Source organism: Carcharhinus amblyrhynchos, chromosome 26, assembly GCF_965287045.1.
Source record: "Carcharhinus amblyrhynchos chromosome 26, sCarAmb.v2.hapA, whole genome shotgun sequence".
NCBI lineage: Eukaryota > Metazoa > Chordata > Chondrichthyes > Carcharhiniformes > Carcharhinidae > Carcharhinus > Carcharhinus amblyrhynchos.
The window spans coordinates 14,546,316-14,567,635 of record NC_137349.1 but is presented as its reverse complement, the minus strand read 5'-3'; the positions used below and the strand labels follow the sequence as shown (position 1 = coordinate 14,567,635).

General features: G+C 43.2%; 1 protein-coding gene across 4 annotated transcripts in view; it reads left to right on the top strand.

The window, feature by feature from the left end:
- upf1 (UPF1 RNA helicase and ATPase) overlaps positions 1 to 21,320 on the top strand; it is an 86,880-nt gene that overhangs the window by 32,422 nt on the left and 33,138 nt on the right. For 2 of the 4 annotated variants that reach the window (XM_080213146.1, XM_080213145.1), the window contains exons 4-8: positions 2,340 to 2,507; positions 8,854 to 9,034; positions 9,600 to 9,761; positions 14,484 to 14,568; positions 20,402 to 20,500. In XM_080213146.1, coding sequence (XP_080069272.1) covers positions 2,340 to 2,507; positions 8,854 to 9,034; positions 9,600 to 9,761; positions 14,484 to 14,568; positions 20,402 to 20,500 — 695 coding nt within the window. Of the gene's footprint in view, positions 1 to 2,339; positions 2,508 to 8,853; positions 9,035 to 9,599; positions 9,762 to 14,483; positions 14,569 to 20,401; positions 20,510 to 21,320 lie in introns of all 4 variants that reach the window. The other 2 variants (XM_080213144.1, XM_080213143.1) reach the window with 1 other exon arrangement.

The window sequence follows — 21,320 nt, the reverse complement described above, 5'->3', positions numbered from 1 at the left end:
TGCGTTGTCGTGAAGGTCGCCTTGGAGAATGCTTACTCGAAGATAAGAGGCTAAATGCCCTTGACTGCTGAAGTGTTCCCCAATTGGAAGGAAGCAATCCTGCCTGACAATTGTTGAGCAATGTTCATTCATTTGTTATAGCGTCTGCATGGTCTCCACAATGTACCGTGCCTCGGGACATCCTTTCCTGCAGTGTATCAGATAGAGAACGTTGGCCGAGTTGCAAGTGTATGTACCGTGTACCTGGAAGATGGTGTTCTCACGTGAGATGATGCATCCATGACCAGCACATCTTGCAGAAATTGCTGTGGCAGGATTGTGTGATGTTGTGGTCACTGTTCTCCTGGAGGCTTGGTACTTTGCTGTGGACAATGGTCTGTTTGAGATTGTACTGTTGTTTGAAGGCAAGCAGTGTGGGTGTGGGGATGGCCTTGGTGAGATGTTCATCATCTTCATTGACATATTGGAGGCTCAGGAGAAGATGTCGTAGCTTCTCCGCTCCAGGGAAGTACTGGACGATAAAGGGTACTCTGTCCGCCGTCTCCCGCGTTTGTCTTCTGAGGAGTTTGGTGCAGTTTTTCGCTGTGGCACGCTGAAACCATCGATTGAGTTGAACGCCATATCCTGCTCTTATGAGGGCATCTTTCAGCATCTGGAGGTGTCTGTTGTGATCTTCCTCATCTGAGCAGATCCTGTGTATACGGAGGGCTTGTCTGTAGAGGATGGCTTCTTTAATGTGTTTAGGGTGGAAATGGTGCATCGTGAGGTTATCTGTGGGCTTACAGTACAATGAAATGCTGAGGTGACTATCCTTGATGGAAATGCGTGTATTCAAGAATGCAGCAAATTCCGGAGAGTAGTAAAAGGTCATCCATGTATCTAGTGTATAGCATCGGTTGAAGGTCCTGTGCAGTGAAGAGGTCTTGTTCAAACCTGTGCATAAAGATGTTGGCATATTGAGGTGCGTATTTGGTTCCCATGGCTGTTTCGTGCGTCTGGGTGAAGAGCTGGTTGTTGAAGGTGAAAACATTGTAGTCCGGGATGAAGTGGAAGAGTTGCAGAATTGCATCTGGAGATTAGCAGTTGTTGGTGTTGAGTACTGAGGCAGTTGCAGCAATGCTGTCATTGTGGGAGATGCTGGTGTAGAGTGCTGAGACATCCATTGTGACGAGAAGTGCTCCTGGTTCAGTTGCTCCATGTGTGCTAAGTTTTTGTAGAAAGTCTGTAGTGTCACTATAGAAGCTGGGAGTTCTTTGTACATTGTGTTTCAGGATGCCCTCGACATAGCCGGAGAAGTTCTCACACGGTCCTATTACCTGATACGATGGGATGGCCGGTGTGTTCGCCTCGTGTATCTTCAGGAGGCAGTAGAGATCTCCAACGTGGGGAGCACATGGGATGAGAGCAAGGAGGGTACTCAAAGTCCAGATCAAAGGTCTTGATCAGTCTGAGTTGATGGATGTGTTTTTTGGTTGGATCTGCGGGTAATCGTCTGTAGTGTTCCTGGTTGTCCAGTTGTCGGTACACTTTGCAGTAATCCGTTCTGTTCAGTATGACAGTGGCCTCTCCTTTCTCTGCTGGTTTGATGACAGTGTTGCAGTCTGTATCTTTAAGACTTCATTACCTGTAAAGGCTCGCATTACAACCATTATCTTGTAAATTGAGTTTATGTCTTTATATGCCCTGTGAACACAAGTCCTCACTCATCTGAAGGAGGAGCTTGAGGCTCTGAAAGCTAGTGCTGCCAAATAAACCTGTTGGACTTTAACCTGGTGTTGTGAGACTTCTTACTGTACCTTCCCTGTAGCCAGTGAGGTTACAAAGATTTCTGTCAGTGCCCCGGCAATTTCCTCCCTTGCCTCTCTGTATTCTCAGGCCCTGGGGATTCATTACCTTACTGTTTCTCAAGATCCCCAATACCACCACCACCTTTTTGATCTCAACATGACTCAAACTATCTACACATCCTTTCCCAGACTCATTATCCACGAGGTCTTCTCTTTGGTGAATACTGATGCAAAGTACCCATTAATACCTTGCCCATTTCCTTTGGCTTCATGCATAGGTTCACTCCCATGTCCTTGAGTGGGCCAGCCCTCGCCCTGGCTACTGTCTTGCTCTTTATATATGTGTAAGAAGCCTTGGGATTTTCCTCAATCCTACTGGCCTATGCTTTTTCATGCTCCCTTTTAGCCCTCCTTGCTTAAGTTTTTTTCTGCTTTCCTTGTTGCTTCCTTTGCTGTCCAAATGGCGTGTCAATATCAGCCTCTTATTGAGAAAAATATTGACTTTGGCTCAAATTGACTAAATACCCTTTTGATTTCACTCTCACCTTGCAGCCATATTGTTAACCACCTGGTGAGAGCCAAGTGTAAGGAAGTCACTCTGCACAAAGATGGACCACTGGGTGAGACTGTCCTCGAGTGCTACAACTGTGGTTGTAGGAATGTATTCCTGTTGGGTTTCATCCCTGCCAAGGCTGACTCTGTCGTGGTGCTGTTATGCAGGTGAGTTTGGTCTAAAGCTGCAATGGGCTAAAAGGTTAAACTGATAGTGCATGGTGTCAAATCACAAGTAGTGGCTATTGCTTCTCAGCCTTTTGGCTAAGGTCAAGTGTAGTATCGACATGCTGTTCTTGGTTGAAGTCATTAGGTTGCGTTTAATTTCATTTGCTACAATTTTTAAAACCAGCATCTCGGCCTTTTGGCTAAGATACAATTGAGATTGGGCCTTGGAGCAGGCATTGCACCTCCTCTAATCAGCTTGGATCATGTAGATCAAGCCCAAGAGAGGAGGTGAGAGCTCTGTCTTGTCAGCTTGGATTGTGAATGTCTCAACTTGTTGAGTCTCTGGATTGGACTTGATTGAATTAGATTGAAAAAAAAATTAGTGGGTAAGTTACAGATATCAGGAAAAAGCCAGAAAGACAGGTTGCCATGACATCAAAAGGTGAAATTAGAGATGATAATTAAAAAGGAGCGGGGGCTAACACCACGAGAATACATCATGAATGGCAGAACTCTAGGAAGTACAGAGGACCTGAGGGACCTGGCAGAGCATTTTTTAAAAACTTATTTATGGGTTGTGGGCTTCGCTGGCTAGACTAGTATTCATTGCCCATCCTGAATTAACCTTTAGAATGTGGTGGTTAGGAAGGGAGTTCCAGGATCTAGACCCAGTGACAGTGAAGGAACGGTGTTATATTTCCAAGTCAGGTTGGAGAGGAACTTCCAGTGATGGTGTTCCTGTCCTTTTAGATGGTAGTGGTTGTGGGTTTGGAATGTGCTGCCTAAGGAATCTTGGTGAGTTCCTGCAGTGCATTTTGTAGATGGTAAACACAATGGCCACTGTGCGTTGATCACAATCACAGAATACTACTGTGCAGAAGAGACCCTTTGGCCCATCGAGTCTGCACTGATGCATGAACAGTCCTGACCTGCCCACCTAATCCCACTTGCCAGCTCTTGACCCATAGTCTTGAATGCTATGGCGTGCCAAGTACTCTTCTAGGTACTCAAAAGATGAGGCATCCTGCCTCCACCACCCTCCCAAGCAGCACATTCCAGACAGTCACCACCCTCTGGGTAAAAATATTTTTCCTCCAATTCCCCCTAAACCTCCCCTCATTTTCAACTCGTGTCCCCTTGTAGCTGGCCCTTTAACTAAGGGGAATGGCTGCTCCCAATCCACCCTGTCCCTGCCCCTCTTAACCTTGAACATCTCAATCAGGTCACTCTCTGCTCCAGGAAAACAACCCAAGCCTATCCAACCTCTCTTTATAACTGAAATGTTCCATCCTGGTGAATCTTCTCTGCACCCCCTCCAGAGGTTCACATCCTTCCTATAATGTGGTGACCAGAAGTGCACACAATACTCCAGATATGGCCTCACCAAAGTTTTATACATGATATTGTAGGAAATGAATGTTTGTGGGAGGGGTAGCAATTAAGCAGGCTGCTTTGTCCTAGATGGTGTCAAGCTTCGAGTGTTGTTGGAGCTGCACTTCGTCCAGTGAAGTGGGGAGTATTCTATCACACTTGTGTTTTGTAGATTGTGGCCAGACTCTGGGAAGTTGAGAGATGAGCGTCTTACTACAGGATTCCCAAGTTTTGCAATAATGGGCAAAAGTTATGACCTAAAATTGTTAAACTCAGCATCTGAAAGGTTGTAAAGCATCTGATCGAAATATGCATCCATTGAGCTTTGATAGAACAATGCAAGCAGCTGAGGTCATAGTGGCAATAGGGAAAAGAATTCAAATGAAACTAAAACTGAGTCCCACTTACAAACTGAACAGAGATGTCCTGAAAGCAGTCACCCAAACTGTTTTGTCCCTCAACTGTAGTGTAATAACAATAGAAAATGCTGGATGAACTCAGGTCTGGCAGCATCTATGGAGAGAAACAGAGTTAACCTTTTGGATTTAAATTACACTTCTACAGAACTGAAGTGAGATAAATTTACTGAATTATATAGTTGGAAAGAGGTGGAGCAGAATAGAAGAAGAGGGATAAGTCAGGACCACAAAGATGTGGGCAAACTTGGACGTAAGACAAAGGGGGAGTGTTAATTGTGCCATCAAGGGATCAATAGTGCTAATGATGGCAAGAGGTGGATTGCAGAATGTGTTAATAGGAGCAACTAAATAACTAGGAAGTGTTGGGACAGGTGGGAGGCACTGTAAAGTAGGCTGTCTGTATAGGCCAGTGTCAAATAGACGTTTCACTAGGCCCATCCTGCTGCCAAGCCCTGTGACTGTAATTCACGGTTGCACGATGCCAAGATTAATATCTTTCTACTGTCGGTTTTTTAAAGTTTTTATTCAGTAGTCACAAGTAGATTTACATTAACACTGCAACGAAGTCACTGTGAAATTCCTCTAGTCGCCACAGTTCAGCACCTGTTCGGGTCAATACACGTAACCAGCACATCTTTCAGATTCAGAGGGGAAACCCACGCAGACACAGGGTGAATGTGCAACAGTGACCCAAGCTGTGAATTGAACATGGGTCCTTGGTGCTGTGAGGCAGCAGTGCTAACCACTCTGCCACCGTGCTGCCCCAGTAGTTTTATCAGTCAGTTTTCAAGTGTGTATTCCTGCTGGTCATGTAGAAGTATATCAGTGAAGAACAGGAGACTGAAATGCAGAGCAAATTTCCTCTTCATCTGAAAAACACAAAAATTTTGTTTTCCAACATTGGAAGCAAGGGCGTTTATTCTGCAATTATAAGCTACAACTTTGAGTTGAGGCTCTATTACCAGTTTGTTTTAATAAATTGTCCCAATGTCTGGATCATCACTAAGGAGGAAGGTTCTGGGGAAACTGAAAGGTCTGAAAGTGGATAAATCACCTGGATCGGACGGACTACGCCCTAAGGTTCTAAAAGAGATAGCTGAGGAAATTGTGGAGGCATTGGTGGTGATCTTTTAGGAATCACTGGAGGCAGGCAGGGTGATGTGGAGATGCCAGCGTTAGACTGGGGTAAACACAGTAAGAAGTCTCAACACCAGGTTAAAGTCCTGTTGGACTTTAACCTGGTGTTGTGAGACTTCTTACTTGGCAGGGAGGGTCCTAGAGGACGGGAAAGTAACTGATGTCGCCTGCTGTTTAAGAAGGGAGGAAGACAGCAGATGGGAAATTATAGGTCGGTTAACCTGACTTTGATCATTGACAAGATTTTAGAGTGCATTATTAAAGATGAGATCGCATGATAAAGTAGGACTGAGTTTGCATGGCATTGTCAAGGGGAGGTCATGCCTTTGACGAGCTAACAAGGAAGTTAGATAAAGGAGAACCAGTGGACATGATTTATTTAGATTTCCAGAAGGACTTTGATAAGTTGCCACATCGGAGATTATTACATAAGTTAAGAGTAAGGGTAAGATCCTGGCATGGATAGAGGAATCGCTGACTGGCAGAAGGCAGAGAGTGAGGATAAAGGGGTGTTTTTAGGATGGCAGCCAACGATTAATGGTGTGCTTCGAGTTAGTGCTGGGACCACAACTTTTCACAATATACAGTAACAATTTGGAGGAAAGAACTGAAGGCATTGTCGCTAAGTTTGCAGATGATACAAAGATATGTAGAAGGACAGGTAGTATTAAGGAAGCAGGGATAGCAGAAGGACTTGGACAGGTTAGGAGAGTGGGCAGAGAAGTGGCAGATGGAATACAATGTAGAAAAGTGAGGTTATGCACTTTGGAAGGAGGAATGGAAGCAGAGACTATTTCCTAAATAGAAAAATGCTTGGGATAACAGAAACACAAAGGGACTTGGGAGTCCTTGTTCAAGATTCTCAAGGTTAAAATGCAGGTTCAGTCGGTAGTTAAGCAAATGCAGTGTTAGCATTCATGTCGAGAGGGCTAGAATACAAGAGTAGGGATGTACTTCTGAGGCTGTATAAAGCTCTGATCAGACCCCATTTAGAGTATTGTGAGCAGTTTTGGGCCACATATCTAAGGAACAATGTGCTGACCTTTGAAAGGGTCCGGAGGAGGTTCACAAGAACGATACCTGAAATGAAGAGTTTGTCATATGAGGAACGGTTGAGGACCCTGGGGCTGTACTCGTTGGAGTTTAGAAGGATGGGGGGGATCTTGTTGAAACTTACAGAATACTGCAAGACCTGGATCGAGTAGACGTGGAGAGGATGTTTCCAGTAGTAGGAAAGACTAGAACCAGACGCACAGCCTCAAGCTAAAGGGATGCTCCTTGAAAACAGATGAGGAGGGATTACTTCAGCCAGAGAATCTGTGGAGCTCTTTGCCATGGAAGACTGTAGAGGCCAGGTCATCTTAATAATAAGGGAATCAGGTGTTATGGGGATGAGAAAAGAATCAGCCATGATTAAATGATGGAGCAGATTCGATGGATCAAGTGGCATAATTCTGCTCCTGTGTCTTATGGATGCACAAGCTCATGGTGTGTAGATAGTTTGAGTCATGTTGATATCAGAAAGGTGGTGGTATTGGGGTTCTTGAAAAACATTAAGGTATTCAAGTCCCCAGGGCCTGATTGGATATGCCCCAGAATCCTGAGAGAGGCAAGGCAGGAAATTGCTGGGGCCTTAAGAGAAATCTTTGTATCCTCACTGGCTACTGGGGCGGTCCCAGAGGATTGGAGAATAGCCAATCTTGTTTGTTTAAGAAGGGTAGCAAGGATAATCCAGGTAATTACAGACTGGTGAGCCTTACGTCAGTGGGAAATTATTGGAGTGGATTCTTCAAGACAGGATTTAAATAAGCGGACATATTAGTGAGAGGAAACATGGTTTTATGAAGGAAAAGTCATGTCTCACCAACTTGACTGAGTTTCTGAGGAAGTGACAAACATGATCGCGGGTAGGGCAGTGGACGCTGTCTACATGGACTTCAGTAAGGCCTTGACAAGGTCCCTCATGGCAGACTGGTGCAGAAGGTGAATTTGCATGGGATCGGAGGTGAGCTGGCAAGGTGGATACAGAACTAGCTCTGTTATAGAAGACAGAGGGTAGCAGTGGAAGGGTGTGTTTCTGAATGGAGGGCTGTGACAAGTGGCATTCCTCAGGGATCAGTGCTGGGACCTTTGCTGTTTGTAATATATATAAATGATTTGGAGGAAAATGTAACTCGATTGACTAGTAAGTTTGCGAACAACACAAAAGTTGGTAAAATTGTGGATAGCGATGGGGACCATCAGAGGATACAGCAGGATATAGATTGTTTGGAGTCATGAGGGGAGAGATGGCAGATGAAGTTTAATCTGGACAAATGTCAGGTAATGCATTTTGGAAGGCCTAAAACAGATAGGAAATATACAGTAAATGGCAGAATCCGTAAGAGTATTGATAGGTAAAGGGATCTGCATGTACAGGTACACAGGTCGCTGAAAGTGGCAACGGAGGTGAAGAAGATAGTCAAGAAGGCATACTTGCCTTTAGCGGCCGGGGCATTGAGTTTAAAAATAGGCAAGTCACGTTGCAGCTTTTTAGAACCTTAGTTAGGCTGCACTTGGAATATAGTGTTCAATTCTGGTCGTCACACTACCAGAATGATGTGGAGAGGCTACAGAAAAGACTTATCAGGATGTCGCATGGCACAGAGGGTGTTAGCTATGAACAAAGGTTGGAGAAACTTGGTTTGTTCTCACTGGAACAGCTGACGTTGAGGGGCGATCTGATAGATGTCTATAAGATTGAGGAGGATGGACAGAGTGAATAGTCAGAAGCTTTTTCCCAGGGTGGAAGAGTCAGTTACTAGGGGGCATAGGTTTAAGGTGTGATGGGCAAGGTTTAAAGGAGATGTATGAGGCAAGTTTTTTTTTAAACAGAGGGTGGTGGGTGCCTGAAACTTACTGCTGGGGGAGGTAATGGAAGCAGATATGAGGATGACTTTTAAGGGGCGTCCTGACAAATACATGAGTAAGATGGGAATGGAGGGATATGGTCCCTGGAAGGTAGGGGGTTTTAGTTCAGTCAGACAGCATGATCGGTGCAGGCTTGGAGGGCCAAAGGGCTTGTTCCTGTGCTGGAATTTTCTTTGTTCTCATTTACATTAATGCTCCCTTGTTATTGGGAAATGGTGTCTCACTTCAACGCACTTTGTGTAAAAGGAACAAATGTAACGGTAGGTGGAACATACGGTGTCAGTTTAAGAAGTTGAGCAGTCATTAGCAAGTCCATCAAAACAATAGGACAAAACAGCAATGTTGGTTTATGCTGTACAATTTTAAATCTCGCAATTGTTGAAGGCTGCTTTGATTCAGATCAGTCTCATTTCAGTGAGATTTATAATCTGATTCTTCATTGCTTCTATCTTCTTCCAAAGCCACAGAGCAATGTTAAAATGTTGCATGCAATTACTTTTATTTCACAGACAACCGTGTGCCAGTCAGAGCAGCTTGAAGGACATCAACTGGGATAGTTCACAGTGGCAGCCACTAATTCAGGACCGTTGCTTTCTGTCTTGGCTGGTGAAGATTCCTTCGGAGCAGGAGCAACTGCGAGCCCGTCAAATTACAGCACAGCAGATTAACAAACTGGAGGAACTCTGGAAGGTACAAATTGCGTAATGGGCAAGTGTTAACCGATTCCAATCTGTTGCCAAAAGGGAATGTGTAATTTTGGAACAAGAATATTCAGATGAAACATTATCACCAATTGCTAGTTGCACAGCTGTCAAACCTGTCATCAGATCACTGGTCACCTGTCATTCTGCATTCTGGAAGACCTTTCAACTTTCTGAATCTTGTAGTCTTTTATCTGATTTCCCTGCCAGTTAAATATCAGTGCCAACTAAGCTCACTGTATCCTCTGCACTATCACACTGGCTGCTGAGCAGTGTATAAGGGCAGTGGCTGGGGTAACTTTTGCACCAGCATTTGTTAGAGTTGCCCTTAAATAATTTCTATGCAGTCTGCGCACTTTATGCATTATTTCTAGCTCCTTGGACATGAGTGGGCCAAGGGGAGGATGAGAGTGCTCGGATGTTCCATGTAACAGGCTGGTTGTATGTATGGGACCAAATATTATGTTAATCAAATTTAATTTGTCTTCAGACATTGAAATGTCAAAATTCCAATCCCCCTAGTAACAATCTAATGTGTGTTTCTTGCTTTTTAGGATAATCCATCTGCTACCCTTGAGGACTTGGAGAAGCCTGGAGTAGATGAAGAGCCCCAACATGTACTCCTTCGTTATGAAGATGCCTATCAATACCAGAACATCTTTGGTCCGTTGGTCAAGCTGGAGGCTGACTATGACAAGAAGCTAAAGGAGTCCCAGGTATTGTGCAGTGAACCTTGGCTTTGTATATTTTTAAGTGCTAAATTGAGCTCTTACTCTTGCCCCTTTGAGACTTATTCCCTGTGAAAGCATCTAGCAGCTGATTATTTTTGGTTACTGAGGAATCCTGGAAAAGGTGTCCTCGATGGCACGGTGAGTTTACCCAGCTGACGACTAAACGAAACAGACCAAGCAAGTCTTGGGTTTGCTGACAAACTTTGGAACTTTTATAGCCAAACAAACTTTCTTTAACACAGTTTAACTATAGCACTACAAATGAAGCAGCCTTACTGTTTCCATTGAACAATATTTGAACATGTAACAACAACTGATTTTTAACTTTTCACTGTTTCAGTTCCAAATGAGCAACGAACGTCAAAACCACTTAAATGTGGTTAGCAACCATAAATATACTTGTTATAATATGTAAACAGCCCTGAAGCTTCAAGAGATTTTGTGGAGAAAGCAGCTTGCAGGCCTCTGTCTTTAAATAAACCCCAGATGGAAGAGTAAGTGGAAGGCTTTCAAAAGGATGTTAACCAGGGTTCAGGCTAAGCACATTCTGTTTCGACTGAAGGGCAGGTAGGAAACTCTGGATGACTCGGGATATTGCGGCCATGGCCAAGATGAATAAGAAGACATATGTGTATAGGCAGCTGGGATCAAGTGGATCCCTTGAGTATAGAGGGTGCAGGAGTAGAGTTGAGAGAAATCAGGAGGGCAAAAAGGGGACACCAGATTGTTTTGGCAGATAAGACAAAGGACAATCCAAAGACCTTCTACAAATACATTAAGGGCAAAAGCGTAACTAAGGACAAAATAGGACTCCTTGGGGACCAACAAAACTATCTAATTAGGAGCCACAAGGGATAGGTGAGATCCAAAATGAATATTTCAACAGTATTACTGTTGAGAAAGGCATGGATGTTAGGGAACTTGGGGAAATAAATAGTAATGTCTTGAAGTGTACATGTTACAGAGAAGGTGGTGCTGGAAGTCTTAAGTATATCAAGGTGGATAAGTCCCTGGGACCTGATGAAGTGTACCCCAGGATGCTGTGGGAGGCTAGAGAGAAAATCATGGGTTCCCTCGCAGAGATATTTGAATCGCCAGTCACAGGTGGGGTGCCTGAAGATTGGAGAGTGGCAAATGTTGTGCCTTTAAGAAGGGCTGCAGGAAATAGCCTGGGAACTACAGGCTGGTGAGCCTAACATAAGTGGCTAAGTTATTAGAAAGTATTCTGAGAGACAGGTCTACAGGCATTTAAAGTGGCAAGGACTGATTAGGGACATATTAGTCAGCATTTGAGTGGAAAATCATGTCTCTCGAATTTGATTGTTTTTGAAGGGGTAATTAAGAAGGTAGTTGAGGGCGGTGCAGTTGATGTTGTCTACATGGCCTTTAGCAAGGCCTTTGACAAGATACCGCATGGTAGGTTGTTGCATAAGGTTAAATCTCATGAGACCCAGGCTGAGGTAGCTAAATGGATCAAAAATTGGCTTGATGACAAAAGAGACAGTTGTTTTTCAAACTGGAAGCTTGTGACCAGTGGTTTGCCTCAAGAATCAATGCTGGGCCCACTGTTAGTTATATTAATGACCTAGATGAGAATTTGGGAGGCATGGTTAATAAATTTGCAGATGACACCAAGATTGGTGGCATGGTGAACAGTGAAGAAGGTTATCTCCAATTGCAATAGGATCTCGATTAATTGTGCCTGTGGATTGATGAATGGCAAATGGAGTTTAATTTAGATAAATGTAATTTTTGAAGTGATTTATTTTGGTAGATTGAACCAGGTCAGGACTTAATGGTAGGGCACTGGGGAGAGTTATAGAACAGAGATCTGGGGTACAGGCTCATTGAGTCACAGCTGGACAGAGTGATGAAGGCATTCGGCATGCTTGATTTCAGTGGTCAGAACATTAAATACAGAATTTGGGACGTCTTGCTGAAATTGTACAAGGCATTGGTAAGGCCACACTTGGAATACTGTGTACAATTTTGGTCACCCTTTTATAAAAAGGATATTATTAAACTAGAAAGAGCGCAGAAAAACGTTACTAGGATGCTACCGGGACTTGATGGTTTGAGTTGTAAGGAGAGGCTGGATAGACTGGGACTCTTTTCCCTGGAGCACAGGAGGCTGAGGGGTGATCTTATAGAGGTCTATAAAATAATGAGGGGCACAGATCAGCTAGATAGTCAATATCTTTCCCCAAAAGTAGGGGAGTCTAAAACTAGAAGGCATAGGTTTAAGGTGAGAGGGGAGAGATGCAAGAGTCCAGAGCGGCAGTTTTTTCACTAAGGGTGGTGAGTGTCTGGAACAAGCTGCCAGAGGTGGTAGTAGAGGCAGGTACAATTTTGCATTTTGAAAAGCAGTTACATGTGAATATTGGTTTGAGGAATATGGGCCAAAAGTGGACAATTGGGACTAGCTTAATGGTACAAAAAAGGGTGGCATGGACAAATTGAGCCAAAGGGCCTCTTTCCATGTTGTAAACCTCTGAGATTCTAAACAAAAGCAGTAAGATGACACTGTGATTAGTACTCTGCTCCAGTGACCTAGGTTCAATTGTGGCCTTGGGTAACTGTGTGCAGTTTGCATTTTCTCCCCATATCTGCATGAGTTTTCTCTGATGCTTTGGTTTCCTCACAGTCGAAAGGTGTGCAGGTTAGGTTGATTCGCCATGCTAAATTGCCCTTTAGTGACCCAAGATGTGTAGGTTAGATGGATTAGCGTGACAAATATGTGAGGTTATGAGGAAGAAGGCCTTGGTAAGATACTGCAGAGAGTTAGTGCAGACTTGCCTCTTCTAAAAATGGCCTCTTCTGTACTGTGGGGAATCCATCTTTCTATCGCAACAACTATCATGACAAAGCTGATGGGCACAGTATTGAAACGAGCGAAAGCTGCACGTATCGTCTGCGCCTTGATTTGAAACTATGTGTCAAAAAAACTTGAGTTCATTGTCCTATGTGAGAGCCAATTGTGGGCAATCCCAGTGATCATTCCTCCTAGTCTGTGTGGAAGAGTTCTTAACTCCATGAAGAATATCCTGGCATAATCTGGATGAAGGAATTGGTATGTAGTTATTTTTAATCAGGTCTGGATGCTCAATGAAGAAAAGGTGGGAATGTCAATCCTGTGCGTGAATAAGAGATATGTTGTCTCCTTTGTACCTTTTGGGAGTGATCTAAAATAGCATGGCAATGATTGCATGTAAATTTTGCTGGTCTGTTTGAGGTTAGATATTCTTGATTTGTATTTGATGCACACTCCATGGCCAGGAAGTTTCATGAGATCTACTACAACTGAACAAACATGGTAAAACTTGACAATTCTTGCAAGATTTGATAAACTGGAACAAATGATCCAGCCTCCACTGCTGCCTTGGGGGAAGAGAAATTCATGGACTAATGAACCTCAAAAAAAATTCCCATCTCAAAGGAAATCCCCCCCCTCTATTTTTAAACTGTGTCCTGGTTCTAGAATCCCCCACGAGGGGAATCGTTGTCTCAGCATCAACTGTCAGCCGTGCTCAGAAGCTTGCATTTCAATAAGATCACCTCTCTTTTATTCTAAACTCCAATGAGTTTAGACTCAACCTTTCCTCATAAGACAACCCTCATCTCAGGATTAACCTAATGAACTTAGACAGACTAGCTTTGGAAGCAGCTCAGTCAATCAAGGTAACCAAAACTGCGCAGTACTTTGATTGTGGTCTCACCAATGCCCCCTTTAGCTGTAGCAAGACATCTTTCATATTCCATCTAGGATTTTGGTCAGAGGGCTGCATTGGGTTTACCAATCCTGTTCCATTTGTAATTCCACGATGAAATATTCACCTGAGTGAGCTACCAAAGTATAGAACATTGCTTCTCTTTCACATAACCTCCCCCTTTAACTGAACCATATAAACTTATTGGGACTGGTATTTCAAGCCACAATTCCAAAATAAGAGTTGGCTTAGTCTAAAATCATTTGCTGATTCCGTCATGCAGCAGATCTGGAACTCAAGCTGCTGAATGAATTCTGATGCTTTTCAATTTGAACTTGAGCAGATTGTACACATTATTAATGAGGCCTGAATAGACTTTGTTACATCAAGGTTTGTTATATTGTAGGTAAGAGTTTATGGCAGACAAACAAGTGATAGCAGCCTTCTTATCACCAGTGCTGATACTAAATATAAAGCAACAAGATTATGCTGTACCTGGAATTCAACAGCTCATTTGGCCTTGCTATTGTCAAACCAATAAAGTTCATTCATTGCTTTCTTCAAAATCTATTTTCAATAGGCCTGTAGTTACCTGCGTGTGGATGGGTGACCATCCCTTGTATTTCCCCACAGCATTCTTCCATTTCTCCAGGCAAAGGGCATGCTAGCTCAGCCAATGACACCCACATCCCATGAATGAATAAAAAGTGACATGGAGACAGTAATTGAATGGTTGGTATACTCCCTCAAGTATGGAATGGATGATCAACACAGCCTGTATCATCATCCACATGTGCAAACTTTAGAAATAAAACATGGAGATTAATTAGAGCATGTGGGTAGAGGGTATTGCTAGTTTCCCTTTGTATTTAAATATTAAGACTGGAGTGTTCTGTTAATAACACAGTGAATAATATAACCACCTCTTTCTTTTTTATATCCAGCTAATTATCTCACTGCTTGAACCAATAAATGAGTTTAATTCTGCTTCTAATCTTAGACTCAGGACAATATCACTGTGAGATGGGATCTGGGTCTGAACAAGAAAAGGATTGCGTACTTCACCTTGCCCAAGACAGACTCTGGTAATTTGAACTGATTTACATTTTCTAATCAAAAGAAATTAAACAGTGTATTGGCACAGCAATCTAGCCATTTGCATTCTATGTTATCATGTTGCACCTTCAGAGGGAGGCAACAAATGGAGTTGTGCCACATCAGATTGGAGCTCTCCAAAGTATGGGATCTGTTTAAGTAAATTATAGCCAACACCATGTGGTTTCTGACTTGATTAAAAATGAGTAAGGAGTGTTGGACGTAGTGCTGTTTACTTCTGGAGTTGGCAAGCCTCAGCAGCACAAACGAAAAACTCTGAATTGATTATTACTGACAGGTAAATCCGTATCAGAGGTTCCAGTCAGCATTCTGTTTGTGGTGTGTCTATCATAATTGCAACAAAATACACAATATTAAATGAATCATGTGTAACACAAAGATTATATTTAAGTACAGAGGTATAAAGCTAAATGTTATCCAAAGCTAATTAAAAGTGACACTGCAAACGGTATATAGCACAGTCTGGGAACAGTAGAAAAGGAGCAAAAATAATTCTTAAACATTGGACATTACCTCTCTTGTGACCCACTCAAGAGTACACCTATTGCTTGACAAACAGGATTCAAGAGAATAGCTGTTCAGAAGTGCTGTGCGTGCTGTTGACACCATGTATGTTAAGGGCATGCACTTGATGTGGATTGTAAATACACTTGCTTGCAATTGTGGATAGTCAGTCATTACTTTCAGACAAGTGCTTCCTGCGTTAAGTATTTCCACAAGCTAGTAGGTAAAATGGACATCTTTAATCATACCGACTGAATCGCAGGCTTCAGCCCTGAAACTCTGTTCACCTAGGGCTGTATCATTGGCCTATTTAATGTTGGTCAGTAAACTCTGCTAATGCCTTACTGAATTTGTTTATTAAGCTGTGCAGACCAGAGTGATGGAACATCACTGGGATTTCTACTGGGCCAGCAGTAGTGATCCATACTATGTATTAACATGGAAAAAAACCTCTACTGTTTCTGCTGTTTGATATCCAGCTTTCCCTATTGAAAATATATGGTTATTGAACTCTATGGTGATGCCAATTCTGGTTGCCAAACTTACTAGGTTTGCAAGAATCATGGGTCTGGTGTTAGATGGCACCAACAATCTGTGGAGCTATTGCCATTGATCCCTGCTGCTTACAGTGCTCACTCTCCATCAACTTCATCCCTCTCCCTGGCAACTGTCTTGAGGTTGAACTTTTTGCAACTTTTCTTATGACCCAAGATGCATTTTGAACATCTAGCCATGCTTAAGACCATTAATTTCCACTTCTGTAACATCACTAACTCCACCCTGCTTGAATTCTTCCGATGAAATCCTTATCCATGACTTTGTTACCTTTGAATATTCTAACGACCCACTGGCCGACTTCATACATTATAGACTATCAGTAAACTTAGCCATCCAAGTCTCTGCTGCCATTGTCCTAATTTGCCACAAGTCTTTTTCACCCATAGTGAAATAGTCCATGTCCATATGCAGCAAAACTGGACAATTTGCACTGACGAATGGCAAGTAACATCTATGCCATTTGAATGGCAGGCAATGACCATCTCCAGCAAGAGAGAACCTAACCATCTCCCCATGACATTCAGTGACCATCACTGGATTCCCCCACTATCAATATCCAGTGGGATACCAGAAACTGAACTGGATCAGCCATATGAAAACTGGCAGCAAGAGCAGGTCAGAGGCTGCGAATTCTACAGCAAGTAACTTGCTTCCTGAGTCCCTAAATTCTGTTTGCCATTTACAAAACACAAGTCAGAAGTGTGATTGAATGCCCTTCACTTGCCTGGATAAATGCAGCTCCAGCAACACTCCAATGACACCATTTAGGACTAAGTACCCTACTGGATTGGCACCTTTCCACCATAGTCATACAGCACAGAAAAGGCCCTTCAGCCCATTGAATTTGACAACTATCATTAAAGTCACACTAATCCTGTTTTCAGTTCTTGTCCCATATATTTGAATGTTACATTTCAGTTGCTCAGCCAAATGCTTAAAGGTTGTAAGACTTCCCACCTCCTCCACCTTACCAGAGGGTGCATTCCAGATGCTCGCTATCCTCTGAGTGACAAAATGTTTTCTAAAATCTCTGAATCTTCTGCCCTTCACCCTAAAACTATGCTGCTTTGTGATTGATTCCTCAACCAAGAGGAACAACTGCTTGCAACTCTCCCTGTCCATATCCCTCATAATCTATACACCTTAATCATGTTCCCCCTCAGCCTTAAGAACATAAGAAATAGGAGCAGGAGTAGGCCATCTAGCCCTTCGAGCCTGCCCCGCCATTCAATAAGACCATGGCTGATCTGAAGTGACTCAGTTCCACTTTCCTGCTTTTTCCCCATAACCCTTAATTCCCTTGTCTGTCAAAAACCTATCTACCCATGTCTTAAATATATTTAGTGAGGTAGGCTCCAATGGGCAGAGAATTCCAGAGATTCACCACCCTTTGAGTGAAGAAGTTCCTCCTCAACTCTGTTCTAAACTGCTCCCCCCTCCCCCCTTGAGGCTGTGCCCTCTAGTCCTGTCCTTTCTGAGCAGGAAGAATCTCTCTACCTCTACCCTATCCATCCCTTTCCTAATATCTTATATGTCTCTGTAAGATCCCCCCTCATCCTTCTAAACTCCGAGTACCCCTCATCTCTGGTATCAGCCTAGTGAACCTCCTCTGCACTCCTTCCAAGGCCAAAACATCCTTGCGCAAGTGCGGCGACCAAAACTGCACACAGTACTCCAGCTGTGGCCTCACCAGTACCCTGTACAGTTGCAGCAAGACCTCCCTGCTTTTACATTCTATCCCCCTTGCTACAAAGGCCAGCATCTCATTTGCCTTCTTGATCACCTGCAGATTGGGTTTTTGCGACTCATGCACAAGGACCCCCAGGTCCCTCTGCACCGTAGCGTGCTGCAGCTTTTCGCCCTTTAAATAGTAATCCCTCATCCTATTATTCCTGGATAACCTCACACTTGCTAACATTGTACTCCATCTGCCAGGTCCTCGCCCACTCGCTGAGCCTATCCAGATCCCTCTGCAGACTTTCCACACCCTCAGCACAGTTTGCTTTTCCACTCATCTTCGTGTCATCAGCAAATTTCGTCACCCTACACTCAGCCCCCTCCTCCAGATCATCTACAAGTCTTCTCTGCTCTAAAGAAAACAATCCAAGCCTATCTCCTTAGATCAAGTGCTCCATCCTGGTGAATATGTTCTGTACCCCTCTAGTGCTTCACATCCTTCCTATAATGATGTGATCTGAACTGCACAATACTTAAAATGTAACTACAAAATGATTCCCCAACTCGGTTGATGAAGGCAAGATGCCATATGCCTTGGCTACTTGTGCCACCATTTTTAGGGAACTGTGGACGTGCACGCCCAGATCCCTCTGTTAATGTTCCTAAGGGTTCTGCCATTTACAGTATAATTCGCACCTAAGTTTGATCCTCAAATGCATTACCTCACATTTGTCCAGATTAAACCCCATCTGCCATTTCTGTGCCCAAGTCTCCTATCTATAACTTTTGTATCCTCTGACAATGCCCGGCATTATCAGCAACTCCATCAATCTGTGTCATCCACAAACTTAGTAATCAGACCCTCTACATTTTCCTCCAGATCATTTGTATATCCTACAAACAACAAGGGTTCCAGTACAGATCCCTGCAGAACACTACTTGCTACAGATCTCCATTCTGAAAAACATCCTTCCACCTACTGTCTTCTATAACCAAGCCAGTTCTTTATCCATCTAGCCAGCTCACCTTGAATCCCATTTGATTTTAATTTTTGTACCGGTCTGCCATGTGAGACCTTGTCACACACCACACTAAAGTCCACATAAACTGCTACTTCCTCATCAATTATATTTGTCAAGGGAAGGGCTGTAAATGTAGTTGATATTAACTACTTTTGTTAGTACTTCCAAAGTATGTCACCACGCACTTTTCAGGGTTAAATACCATCTGCCACTACTGTTCACTACAAACCAACAATATCTTCCTGTAACCTATGATCTTCACTATTAACAACCCTACCACTCTTGGTGTCATTTGCAAACTTGCAACATAGAGCATAATTGCAGGAATAGGCCATTCGGCCCTTAGAGCTTGCACCATCATTCAATATGATCATGGCAGATCATGCACTTTCAGTAACCCCCTCCTGCTTTCTCTCCATACCCCTTAATCCATTTAGCCACAAGGGCCATGTCCAGCTCCCTCTGAACATATCAAATGAGCTGCCTCCAACAGCTTTCTATAGAGAGAATTCCACAGGTTCACAACTGAGTGAAGAAGTTTTTCCTCATCTGAGTCCTGATGGCTTGCCCCTTATTCTTAGACTGTGCCCCCTAGTTCTGGGCTTCCCCAACATCAGGAACATTTTCACATCTAGCCTGTCTAGTCCCATAGGGAATTTATGTTTCTGAGATCCCCACTCATTCTAAATTCCAGTGAGTACTAGCCCAGTCAATCCAGTCTTTATTCATGTTAGTAATATGTCATATAACTAAGCTAGTTTCTGATTCATTTTGGCAAGTTTTCTCTGAATTTCATGTGCTTTAACTTTCTCAATCAGTCCCCCAGGCCGGATCTTGTCAAAGGCTTTGCTAAAGTCCATATAAACTACATCAACTGCACATCAGCCACATTCAGCATTCACTCCCTCCATCTCAGTGGCAGCAGTGTTTACGGTCTCGAGATGCGTTGCAGCAACTCACCAAGGCTCCTTTGGCAGCATCTTCCAAACCCACGACCTTTGCCACAGGACGTGGGCAGCAGATGCATAGCAACAACAATGCCTGGAGGTTTCCCTCAATATATCATCATTCCTTCACTGTCAAATTCTGAAACTCTAACAGCATTGTGGGTGGACCTACACTACATAGATTGCAGTGTTCAAGGTAATGAACTCACAAACACCACCTCCAGGACAATTGAGGTTGTTCAATAAATGCTGGTTTTGCCAATGATGCCCACATCCTTCAAAGAAATATTTCTTAAAAATTCTGCTTGCTGACCTGTGCTGGTTAACCAGTGCCTTAATCCTCAATTCTTATCCATGTTTCAAATCTCTCTCTGATCTGGCCTTTTCCTACCTCTAGCTCCTCCAGCTCCATCCACTTGGGATATCTTCATTTATCTAATTCAACATTCTTGAGGTGCCAGAAACTTGACTGACTGCACTCCCTTGAGGAACCAATGCCCTCATCAGTTTCCAAAATAGAAAATCAATCTGAGAACAGGATCTCGGAGGACTCCTGTATTACCTACCTGTTACTCTTAGACAATCTGGCAGTCACTCTTTCTTCCTCCAGTCCCTTAGCTATAGTGTGACTGCCTGCATGAACATGCTATCCACATAACTCTTAGTTTTGTGAATGTGCCATAGTATCTCCAGCTGCTGCTCGAGCTCTAAACTCAGTTCAAGTTTCTGCAGCTGAGAGCACTTCTGGCATATGGTCACCTAGGATTTTAGTGTGGTCCATGACTTCCCACATTCCACTTGGTTAACCTTGCTTTTGTCATTTTATATTACACCTGTGAAACACTTGAGTAAAATGCTATATCGATACAGATTGTTGGTGAGCCATGCCTCAGCAAAAGGTTGCTCCTTGGGAGAAGGGGACACAAACTGAAATGGTAAACTTTAGATGGCTTCTTACTAAGATGCAGGCAATGTTTAAATATCTAAAAACCAGCTTGCTTTGTATTGGAGCAGCACGTGAATGGGGAGGAAATTGTTACTGTGGGTTTGTGCACTGTGGTTGTCATCTAGTTCCATTCGATCTTGTCTTTCAGACATGCGCCTAATGCAAGGTGACGAGATCTGTCTGCGCTACAAAGGTGACCTGGCACCTCTTTGGAAAGGAATCGGCCATGTGATCAAAGTCCCGGACAGTATCCTTTGTATCTTACAAATTAAAACCTATGACTGTTGTACTGCTAAAAAGCCTTCAGTTTATGCATATGAATGATAGGTGTGTGCACTGCTGTGCAGGTGCTGCACTCTGAGACTATGTTCTGGCTGAGATGTTAAACCAAGACATGTCAGTCACTCAGATATATAAAAAAATCCTGTGCCTCCATGAAAGGTGTACTGGCTGAAAATGTGGTGAAAGCAGATTCAATAATTTTCAGAAGAGAATTAAACAAGTATCAGAAGGGTAGAAAACTTGGATTATTTGGATTAATTAGGTAACTTTCAAAGAGCCGGACATACATGATGGGCTGAATGGCTGCCTCCTGTGTTGCAACATTCTGGTGGCTGGGGAAGTGGAATTTTCCTGTCTCCTGAAAATATTTAACCCCAAGCCAATACAACTCAGATTACTGATCATTTGCTGCATTGCTATTTGTGGAATCTTGCTGTGCATAAATTGGCTGCATCTTCAAAATGAAAATACCTTGGCTGTAAACAACTTGGGAAAGCCTTGAGATTATGAAATGCTTTGAAATTGTTTCTTTACTTGCTTTGAAATGTAATCTTCAATGCTGACCACTGCAGTCTCCAAATTTTGCCTACACAGGATAATGGGGAAATTTTCAATGACTGGTACAAGTTCATAGTTTAGTTCATTCCAACGTGTTGAAATTACATCACTGAAACAGTTCACCCACTCCACGCAAGCCTGTATTGATGCTGGCTTCAGGAGCCCTTGTCCCTATTCAGATGCTTTAAACACATCTAACCTGTTCTTAAATGTTAATGCAGTCTCTA